At 37.5% G+C, this 11,738-nt stretch overlaps 1 protein-coding gene across 1 annotated transcript in view; it reads right to left on the bottom strand.

The window, feature by feature from the left end:
• Window positions 1-3,652: 3,652 nt before the first annotated feature.
• Window positions 3,653-11,738, bottom strand: part of LOC134793351 (uncharacterized) — a 170,539-nt gene continuing 162,453 nt past the window's right edge. The window contains exons 3-8 of the mRNA XM_063764905.1: window positions 8,545-10,891; window positions 7,804-7,990; window positions 7,178-7,350; window positions 6,601-6,823; window positions 5,446-5,773; window positions 3,653-4,799 (exon numbers count right to left, since the gene is read on the bottom strand). Coding sequence (XP_063620975.1) covers window positions 4,388-4,799; window positions 5,446-5,773; window positions 6,601-6,823; window positions 7,178-7,350; window positions 7,804-7,990; window positions 8,545-10,891 — 3,670 coding nt within the window. The 3' untranslated portion in view covers window positions 3,653-4,387. The remainder of the gene's footprint in view (window positions 4,800-5,445; window positions 5,774-6,600; window positions 6,824-7,177; window positions 7,351-7,803; window positions 7,991-8,544; window positions 10,892-11,738) is intronic.

Genomic DNA, 11,738 nt, shown 5'->3' with positions numbered 1-11,738 from the left:
AAATACAATAATTCAGCCTATATGACGTCCCTCTGCTGGGAACATGCCTCCTCTCAGCCTCTCATGAATGAGACTAGACTAGTGGGGACTATGGTCCTCACGCTGGCCAATGCGGGTTGGGGACTACTGCACATAGATGTTAAATTTTAGACGCATTCCTTTGTCTGAAGTGTCTGTCAAATTGTGAAAATTTGGCTACTGTGATAAAACTGATAAGTGATAATGTATGTTCTTTATTTTAATATGATTATGTAATATACGTTTAATATATTATTTAGATTTTGACCAATAGATATCAGGGAATAAATAATAAACAGTTTAATTTTCAATACATCCGTATAATTAAAATAAAATACATCTTTCATACATAAACAATTAGACCGATCGTACGTACAAACCAATATCGTATCTTATAGAGACTAGAAAGTTACTGAACTGAGATTCACAACGAATATTCGCACGAGAACCAATTATTCAATGGATGTGTAAGATGTTTAAAATATTAAAATGTACCCCTAAGTTTGACAGCTAAGGCCCACTTGCACCATCCCACTAACCCGGGGTTAAGTTAGTTGCCAGTCCTCAACTGTGCGTTTCTCCAGAAACATCCTGTCTTGCACAGCTAAACTGTGTTATTAACTGTCGCCCGCGGTATTTCCGGACCGAAACCTTTTAAGAATGACTCACGTTAGACCGGGCCGTGTCCAGACCGGAGCTTCCGGCGCTTACTTTTCTATGGCATGACAGGCAATCACGTGACGCTTTCCATAGAAAACGATGCAACACACGCTCCGGCTTTAACTTAAAAAAAAAGAGCGTGTAAGCTCTAGCCGCCCAGACGTCAAAACTTGCCAAGAAAAATGCAATTTTGATTTGTCAAAATAAAGATTCAAATTAGAATGGAACGTTACATAATATTACCTTTTTATAGGCCTCTGGGCGGCTAGAGGTTAAAGCGTCAATCAGCGTCACGTTGTGTATCCTACGATACACAACGTGATATAAAGCTGCGTGAGGATCTTTTAGCACAAATATTTATTTTCTGTTGTTCTAAATGAATTTTAGTCTTATTTTTGTGCTAATAAACAATTCTTATTCTTAAAAGGCCGCAACATTGCAACTGCAATCTCTCTGGTGTTGCAGATGTACACAGCGACGGTAATTGCTACGGAGACCTACAGGACCATCTACATTAGCAGTCAAACTTAAAGCACGAATTTATCTTAGACTTTACACCATCTTAGTACTTGCACCATCCCACTAACCGGGGTTAACCTTTTAAACCGTTAACTCAGTGTCAAATTGTACTGGTAACCATGGCGACTCCAGGTTTAACGGGTTAACGCCGGGTTAGTGGGATGGTGCAAGTGGCGCTAAGTAATACAATCCTTGAATTTTAGCTAGATGAACTATGTAAGTACCACGGGACACTAACACGAGTATAAGGACGCGTTTATGTCTAAATTACGAGTATTTTCATAATTATGTAAACGACATCAACGGGTCATCACAGACGACAAAGCCGAGGTTTATTCTGACTGTAACAGCTGATTATAATATCCCTTCAAGTGGCGCCAGCGAATACGCGAAAAGTAGTCAAGTGGCGGGGCCCCGGTGGGTGGTCAGCGCAGATTAAGAAAATTTTACAAAATCGTCGATTTAAGCTTTTCTATGTTTGAAAGTATATTAAATCACATATTGTTAGAATCAGCGTTATATAGGCTATTTGAATATAGCAATTAAATTATTCTAATGTTTATACATTTGGCCAGACGTAATCAAACTCCGGAAGAATGACAGTTTTCCAGCTTCCTTGTTAAAAATGACTACCACCATAAAACTAATTGATTATTGGAGGTAATTGCTATTTAATTATCAAAGGAAGAATTTTATCTTTAAGATTAAATCAATAAAAGTGACCTAAGATACAATTTATTTTACAAAACAACCTCTTAAAAAACGAGACTGACCTCGGACTAGGCGGTCGCTCCCGAATGAATGGTGTTGTGTGTTTCTTATGGTATGCTATCCTTCTCTAACTCGCTACCTAATTTTGGGCGCTAGAAGAGCGTAACTATACTTAAATGCGTTCAATTTCACCTCTAAATACGTCAACACCTCATTAACCACTCACTGGTGGATGACAGTTTACTGGTTTTCGCATCAACCATTCACGGGTTGACCGCCACTTGTAGGGCTAAATGGTTTTCAAACATACAGAACTTTTACTGACAAGGCGACAAAAAGGCGCGAAGTTTTAATTTTCTATGGGAGATCAACCCTTCTCGCCTACATTATTTTATATCGCCTTTTTCTACTGACAAAGTAGCTGTGCCAGAGTATAGTTATGGATATGATGTGTCAGATGTGATAGATCATATCAAATTCATAACCAGTAGTTAGCATCAGAATAAGCCTCAAGGTGACAATCGTTAATCGAAAGTGAGAAAATAATTTGTAAACCCTTTTGTCATTTAACTAAGGGCCTTATTTAGTTGGAAATAGGTGAGTACTCTTTAACATGTTACATAATATTACTCGTTTCAATATTGTTACATGTGCCCAAAGAATAATTGATGTAACTATTGTTTTTCAACATCCTTAAGAAAAACGTTTTCAAATATATTATAGGATCTTATCGCGATGATGATCTTTTAACCAACTTTAATATTAACGTACAAGATAATAATACATATATCATAGGTTCAAAAACATCATAGTAAACTAAAAAAATGGTATACCTAAATACAATCCGCCCTTGTACATACAATCGTGTTAATTCCCGTAAGTACTCGGAGATTCAAAAGAGAACGATAACATTTTATAAAATTTAACATTACAGGCAACAGCATTAAAATGTATGGGCCATTTTTTTTTAAGTAGTACACAACATTTTTTTTAAATTCAAATTTATATTTTTATGCTGTACCTACCTGCTCAGAATCACGAGCTAATCTAATGTTGTAACGGATAAGGTTGGTAACGGAATGGAAATTAAAATCTTGGGACAGATTTTTCTCCTATTGGGATCAAAAGAGCTCATAATTCAGAGCAGGAATAACATAAAAATATTGTGAAAAAAAAATGGAATGTAAATCTTTAATGGCCTGTAGGTATATAGCAGTAATAACTAAATAGGTTTCTTAGTAGTCTTGGAATAGCAAAACTTACAGAATATCCAGTTTTGTATTCGTTATTTTATTTGTCATATTAAAACGTCAAAATATATGGCGACAATTTGTAATAGCAACTAATGTCACTTAACGAAAAAAGAAAATATATATTTGACAAAATGATAACATAATTAAGAATTTACATGAATACCTTACATTTTGTTTTTAGGTGCCTACTTTCTTGAAATTTTTTTTTGCCATTGTGCCTTGTCACATGACGGGTACAAAGTGGCACAGAAATGATACAATTTCACTGTACATTCAGTTTTGTCATGTTGGTACGGTCAAGGAATATAAATTCAGTTGCATTTCGGACCTTGTTACAGTAACAATACCTACTACGAGGTCTCTAGAGACTTTCATATTGATTGTCACTGTGACAAATTACAAAATGGTAGTGAAATTAAATTCTTTGACTGTTCTTGTTTGACTAATTGCTATAATATATGTAGCCGACATATTTAAGTAAATGACTTGACCAGTTACTGGATGTTTTCATATTCGTTTTGTAAAGAAATCTACTTAAAAAGAAAACCTAATATATTTAGCACCGTTGTGATCCAACTTTAACATAAGTGCAATAATATTTTACATAACTCTTTTATTTTTTATACTTTTATCATTTAAACAGTAACGTACATTTTAATCACTGTGTTTATATAAATCTACAAAATAAGATGCAGTTCTTTTGTTTGTCATTCTAACTTCTTATTTATACAATTTATTTACAAAAAAACACCAATTAACACAAACACACATACAAAATTCTATAAATTAATCTATTTACAAAATCAACACATTTCAAGTTACATAATTTCAACCAATTTAATTGAAATTGAAACTTAAAAATAAAATTATCACGAGTCCACACTTGTGCTAAAAATGTGTTAAAAACATTAAATCAGTGCAAACTTTTGGCAAAGTCACTAAACCTTCCTAAAGATACTAGAAATACAAAGATTCAGTCAATTTCTAAAGACTCATTCGAGTGCGTAAAAGTCAGAAATAAGACATTCTACATTGACTCAATTATAGTTATGGAGAACGATGAAATCGTTATCGTAGCTTTAAAGCAAGCTTTAAAAAAATTCATTAGCACCTTCCAACTACCTGACACCTGTTTTATAATAAAAGTATAACAAGTTACAAGATTTCATAAAACAAGCACCAGCTGCAGATTGATTTCTGAATTCTCCTTCGACTATACCGTATCTTCAGATGTCACATTCAAACTCCGAAACCCTTTTATTCCTCCCATCAGGCATCATTTGAAAATGGCCATCCCTCGTACCTATCCTAGGGAACCCACTAAAACTATTCCTACTGACCAAATTGCTCTCTCTGCCCTCCCGTTCTTTGTGGAAGCTCGACGTGGACAGTTTTTCCTTTCGTTCGGTGAAGTTGGTGTCGGTGAAATTTTTGTCGGTGAAGCTTTTATCGGTGAAATTTTTGTCGGTGAAGGTGCGCTCGTTGAATTCGCCGTCGGAGAAATTTCTGTCGTTGAAGGGGACGTCTCGGATGCCGAAACCTCCCATTCTCGGTGTGCCCCCGAATTTGTTAAGGAGATCTTCGTTTCTTTCGCGGAAGTTGAAGTGGTTGTCGTATTTCGTGGGGCCTTTGGTAAGTCTACGAAGAAATAGAAAGGAAATGAGTAAGATTATTGGCATTCGTTTTGAATTGAAATACCTGAAAAGCGAAAGTGTGATTTGAGAAAATAGCAAAAGTAGAAACAAGATAATGGCTTTAATTAAGATAATACCGGGTGTGGCCTGTAACATGAGCAAAAAATTCAACTGTAGGCTGTACTCCTCATACTGACCAACATTCGTTCAGCGACTTTTAAAAATAATTTGTGGTTTGATTTTTAATACACTTTAAAGTTTATTCTGAGTGTTTAGATTTGAAGTTTATTGCGAATTTTGTTATGATTAAGGCGTGACAAGCAACGTCAATCACAATGATATGGCGTAGCGATGGCGTCGATTACAGATAATATTTATTTTGTATGAAAAATAGGGAGTCTAAATACTTCATAATTTTTAAAAGTTTCTGAACAAAAGTGTCACGGTTTGAGGAGTACAATCTGATGTTTTAATTCTTTGCTCTTGTTACATGCCACACCCGGGATATCATCAGTGAAGACTAAATTCGAAGTTAAAAGGTTGATTTTTCATGCGGTTCAATAATCACCATGAACTTACTCGTACTAACTGGTACATTTTGCTAACGATAACCAAATTCGCCATAGCAATTTTGAATTGTCCACACTTACTCTCTAAAACATCGTCTCTCCCGATCATACTCCGCAGACAGCCCCTCATCGTCATGTATAATGGCCGAGGGATCGCTGTACACCGACGACTCCTGATAAAACGAGTCCAAGTCCACATAATTCCCTTCAGACGGCTCATTGTCTAGGAGCTCGGCTAGTTGTGACTTAAGGGCCCCGAAAGTGGGCCGCTGGGAGGGGTCGGCGTGCCAGCAGGAGTGCATGGCGCGGTAGAGCTGCGGCTTGCAGTGCGGGGGGCGCTCGAGCCGGTAGCCCTCCGTCACGGCCGTCAGCACCTCGCGCCCGGACATCGCCGCGTATGGTGTGGAACCTGGAAACACATTTAATAGTACATTATTGTCGAGGCTCGGAAGTAGCTACTTGCAGGCTGAGGATTCGTTTTAAACGGACGACCTTGGGAGTCCGTTTAATTGAATCCGAAGCCAGCAAGTAGCCTTCCAGCCGAGTCATATATAGTGCTTTTCTCAAAAATGGTGCAAGAAATATAAATATCATAGAAATATTTTACAAAAGCAACTTTCTTACGTATATATTTTCACAGAAAAAAGTAGAAACAATTGAAAAAATTAGCTTTGACGCCTTTTTATTTTTTTAATAAAAAAATAGAAGTGTATTTTTCTGCCGAAAATACGCCAACCTATTTGAGACAGCTAAATAGTCGCGGTACTAATCATCTGTTTGGCTGTTTAATGGGCCTGTGCCTTCATTTGATATGGCCATTTCAACTTTTAAAAAGTTTGGAACTCGACAAATAATGGAATTTGTATGCAACATTGCAGTCCCAAAATCGAGACTGCAATGTTTTTAACTTTTTAATTTTTGACTGACCATAAACTACGCGCTTCGCAACCTATTTTTTAAACGGCAAAGTCGACTTTGCCGTCCATTTTTGAGAAAAGTATATTATTAAGCAGTTAAAAGACCATTTTAAACCAGTAAACCTATAAAATATAATTTATTAATACTTCTGATTCATGGCCACATAGTTATGTGTTCTAGAATCCCTGACACAACTGTTGGATGGCATTATATTTTTATACAATCGTCTAATTACAATTTGTAAATTATGTGCTCTATACTTTTTACCAAATATGGCTGAATCAAACATGAAGTAGGCATTAAGACTACTAGACTTACCAAGCGTGACGATCTCCCACAGCGTAATCCCGAAAGCCCACACATCCGTCGAATGACTGTACACATTGTACAGCAACGCTTCAGGGGCCATCCATCTGACAGGTAACGCCCCTCGATTACGTGAGGCGCCGCCGGCCGCGCGCGACATGCCGAAGTCGGCGATCTTGCACAGCTTGTTGTGGTCGACCAGCACGTTGCGGGCGGCTAGGTCGCGGTGGACAATCTGGAATTACAATTCGAGAAATATATGAGTTATTATCCCACATGTATGGTGACGCAATCATCTCAATCGAGAAAAGGTGGTTTCATTTTAACCACGGAGATGTAAAATGTAGTTTTGTCAACAACCGCTTCCTAACGAAATATAAACTATAGTTCAGAGAAAAGTACAGGCTGTAGTACAGTGAAGGCTTAGTAGAATAGTGGTGGAAAAAGTCACGTGGAAATTAATTGTAGCCTGGGTTCAGTAGTCTAAAACCAATCACATGCAATTAATTCCGTGCACGAGAATGATATAAGACGAATTTTATCCTAAAGCAACGATTAACAACACTTCCAAGTTCAATGGTAAACTCACCCCCTTAGAAGCGATATAGTCCATCCCTCGTGCCACGCAGTAGGCGAACACAGTAAGATCTCGTGAAGTCAACGCCCCGCTGCCGCTGAATCGGTCGGGTCTGGAGCGCCGCTCGCGCAGATATGTGAGGAGCTTGCCGCACATCACGTATTCCATTATGAGAAGGTAGGGCTCTGGAAGGAGACAGATTCAAAAGTTAAAGGAATATCTACTGCACTTATATCACAACAAAAACTATGATTGTCTAAAAAATTTCTTGAGGCATAATAATATAAAGCTTTTCAAAATATTAGAGTCAAACTTGTATTGACTATTTTGAAATACTCATTCAGTTTTCGTGTTTCAAGTTTCCTATTATCACTCAAATGGATTTATAACCTCGGTCAGTAACCGATTCTAGTATCCATAATATTCAGCTTTCCTGTCTATTTCTCACTGGATCCACATAACACATAACATAACTCGTTAAAAAAATACATTTAAAAGCAGAGAAAATGGGTTAATATTTAGATAATATCAAAATTTTCTTACGAAGTGACTTCATTTCTATTCGATTTGTTCCCACGAGAATTCCTGCAATCTTGATAACTACCCTAATTTTCATAACCGCGAAATCATCAAATTACCATGTTCAGTGCAGCAAGCGAGCAGCGTGACGACATTCGGATGCGTCCCGATCTTCTGCATGATGTAGATCTCGTGCAGCAGCTCCTGCTTCTCCTTCTGCGAGGCGGACTCCTTGATGCTCTTCACGGCCACCAGCCGCGTCAGCCCGTCGTGGCCGTTCAGGTCGTCGGCTTCGGCTTTCCATACCTGGAACGAGGGGATTTATGGTAAATATATAGGTAGGTAGAGTATGGTAACAATAATGAGGCCGAATAAGTAGAGTTGGCTAAACATGTATAGTGTACCTAACTACCTACAATAAGCTACTCTTGCTCAAGCTACAGTTCTGAGTTAGGGTATGGTAGAAGAAGTAAGAGGCAAATTTTCAGCTTGCCTCAAATACCCACTCTGAAATGTACCAGCTCTCAGACCAGTGCGCCTATCATAAATTAGTGTTATTTTTAAGCGCGAGCAACAAACTCAGTTTCAGCTTGGACAAGAATGCTTTCATACCTACGTCTATCTGGATGTTCTCCTCTACTACTACAGGTCGCCTTTCTCAACTGATGCTTCTGAAATTTTGTAAGTTTGATAATTTCACGGATTTTTTTGTGGATTCAGTTTTTGGAAAATTTTCAAACTTGAGTTTGCTCGCGAATTCTACCTATAGATCACAGATCCTCTACTTTTATATGTGTGTTTAGTATGTTCCCAGTCAAGTAAGTATTATAAAAGCTGTTATAAAGGTTCAAAATATTTACCTGTCCAAAGTTCCCTTGACCCAATAAAGTTTGTAGCCTCAACTTGTTTCTCGGGAACTCCCACTTATTGTCCGGCTTGGTCGGCATTGGCAGCGGTGGCCGCGCCACGGGCGTTATAGGAGACTCCTTCTTCACCTCATCATCATCGAAGTAACCCTCGTACTCCGTCTCTATCTCTTTGGTCTTCTTATTTAAAATATTTCTTAAAACAAATACAACTATACCCGCCACAGGCAGGAAACCTAATCCAGCTAAGACATACGATGCTGTATACGTCTTTTCAGGTTCTATAACTACTTCATTATCAGACGTAGCTTTTCCATCTTCCACCGAATCAACTGAAGTAATATTTTCTTCTTTTTCCGTTGATGTGTCTGGTGTAACTGTTGGTTTATAACTAGATTGCGATGATGTCCTTGAAGTGACTATCAATGGTCGTATACTTGTTTCAGTAGCTGTCGAAGTGTCCGCCGTTGTGACGGGACTTGTTGGCAGCTCAGTCGTAGTCGAAATTGTAGTCAAAAATGAAGGTCGAATACTAGATACTGGAGCAGGAGTAGTAGTTGTCGTTGGCCTTCGTCTTCTTAGAATATTTTTCGGTCTAATTGTACTTCCGTTATTATTGTTTTCATATTCATTTTGCCTAAACAGATTGGCTAGTCGTTCAGATATCCTGGAAGTTGTCGCTTCGTTTTTGAGATCTGAAACTTTCGTTGTGACGTCATTGTCTTCATATGCTCGATGCATATAAACGGCTGGGCTGGACTGGACACTACTTTCCGTAGTTGTTGTTCGTATTCTTATTCTGTGTTTATATGGTACCCTAGAAGAAGGTGGTGGTATGGGCGTTGTCTCAGTAACATTGATGAGAAAGACTTTTGGCGTGGTATCATTTTCCTTAGGCACAATTGTCTCGATAACTGTACTATTGTCACCGTCTTTGATGTCAGTTTTGTTCTGCCCTTTCATGGAAGATGTTATTGACACAGAAGTAACCACAGCCGTATAAACCGTTGAAGCTTTTTCTGTTGTTGTGTTTACGACTACAACGGGTAATATGTTCTCAGTACTTGAAACTGTTGTGACTCTAGCGGGGCGACGTCGTAAATTATAGTAACTTCTTGTGTAATTCCTCGGTATTAAAGTTCCATTGGTTTTACTCGAAACATTTTCTTTGACAGTGGTATTTGTATTGATATTTTCTTTATTGACAGTGGTATTTGTCGTATTACTGCTTTTGTCTACAGAACTAGGTGTCACATTTATTATTATCGGTTCAGTAACATTAAGTTGAGCAATATTTGGAGGCTTGGATGTGGATGACGTAGTATGTTTTCTGTAAGCATTAACTAATCCCACATGACGCTGAGGAGCTGGTCCTTTTACAGTGTTTCTGATCTTATTCTTTTCAATTGTATTCTTAACTACAGAGACATCCATTTCTTCATTCAACTCTTCTTCATCAACACTAGTGTTCTTATACTTTTCAGTGGCAGAATATCTAGAATTAAACTTCCGTCGTTCCGGGGCAGCAACGATGAAATTTACCGACTTGGTTGATGCCGATAATGATGGTGAGTCTGTTAGATTATCGTTGATAATTTGACCGGCTATCTTTTGGCCGAAATTAATAAAAGGCGTCATGTCTTCAACTGGTAATTCAGATTCAAGTGGTCTAAAATGATTATAAATTTCTTCTGACATGAACTGAGTATCATTTCTTTTATCTTTTTCGTTCTCCAGTTTTAAAAGCTTTGTGTTTTTCATATCAGTACTATTAGCAATAATATCTTCAATTTGTTCATCTTTTTTATGTACATGAACATTTGGTGCTTCTGTTGAAACGTTAATAGTAACATTACTCGTAAGTGTTGTCGTTTCAATTTTAACAGTACTGCTTACATTAACTTCATTCGTAGTAACAGTTTCATTTAAAACTGGAACTTGTGTGACATTATCAGTGTCTGAATAGTTGAGCAAATATAAACCATGATTAGATTCATCAACTTGAAACTCTTCATCTGGCTCCAAATCTACCTCTTTATCCAGTCCTTCAAGTTTTTCTGGTGGAACGTATATTATTCCATTTTCTGTGGAAGGCCCTTGTGTTTTATTTCTCCTGTTGTTTAGAAAACCTGCTCGACTTCGGTTTTCCTGGTAGACTTTGGGCACGAACAGATGTCTGATCTCATGGGGTTTGAGATCTTGTTTGATCTCCCGTATGCCGTCGGTCGTCGTGAGCCGAAGGCTGGGAGCCGCTTCGTTGCTTGAGTTGTCGAACGTTATCCTCTTGATTATGGAGCTGTTTGAGTCTCGGACTTCTATCTGGAGGAATGTTGTGTTACTCCTGGAAAATAAAAATATCAGAATTAGATTTATACTAATTTATTAAAACTCATTAATTAATTTTAAATATTTTAGAAAATTCATTTGACCAAACAGGAAGAGCATCTTTTTAAGTACTAGTAAATGATAAATTGCAATTTGTCCATCAGATTGGTCAATGTTTATTTCCACCCCTTGAGTCACAGTTCTAGATAGTTGGAAACCGAAACAAACATGCCATGGTTGGATTACCCAAACAAGCATGGACGAGTAACTAGTAGTAGTAGTATTAGGGATATCTGGCAGGAAAATGGCGATGACCGAGAACTCACTGGGTAAGTAATAGAACGTATACAATCCTATAATATATTGCTCAGAATATATAAATTCAATTAGTATAATTTTGAATGGCATAACGTGCAATAAGTATAACGTGCGATACGTATAACAATGAATTCTATAATTTTATAATGTATAATGAACTTTACATATAATATCGTTTATGATAAGTATAAAAAGGTATAACGTTGAAATAATATAATATACAAAACAAATACCACGCAATAAACCTAACCTTTTATTTTTCTGGGGGGTAACAGTTCTAACCTAACCTAATACTTTTCTGGTAGCAGTTTCTTTCTCTGAGGGGTCACAGCTCTAACCCAACCTAACCTACTTTTCTGGTAGCAGTTTTTTCTGTGGGGGGTCACAGTTCTAACCTAACCTAACCTATTTATATGGTAGTAGTTTCTTTTTCTGTGGGGTAACAGTTCTAACCTAACCTAACCTACTTTTATGGTAGCAGTTTCTTTCTCTGAGGGGTCACAGTTCTAACCTAACCTAACCTACTTTTCTGGAAGCAGTTTCTT

Source organism: Cydia splendana, chromosome 9, assembly GCF_910591565.1.
Source record: "Cydia splendana chromosome 9, ilCydSple1.2, whole genome shotgun sequence".
NCBI lineage: Eukaryota > Metazoa > Arthropoda > Insecta > Lepidoptera > Tortricidae > Cydia > Cydia splendana.
Note: the sequence above shows the minus strand (reverse complement) of the source record. Positions and strands in the feature narration are given on the sequence as shown.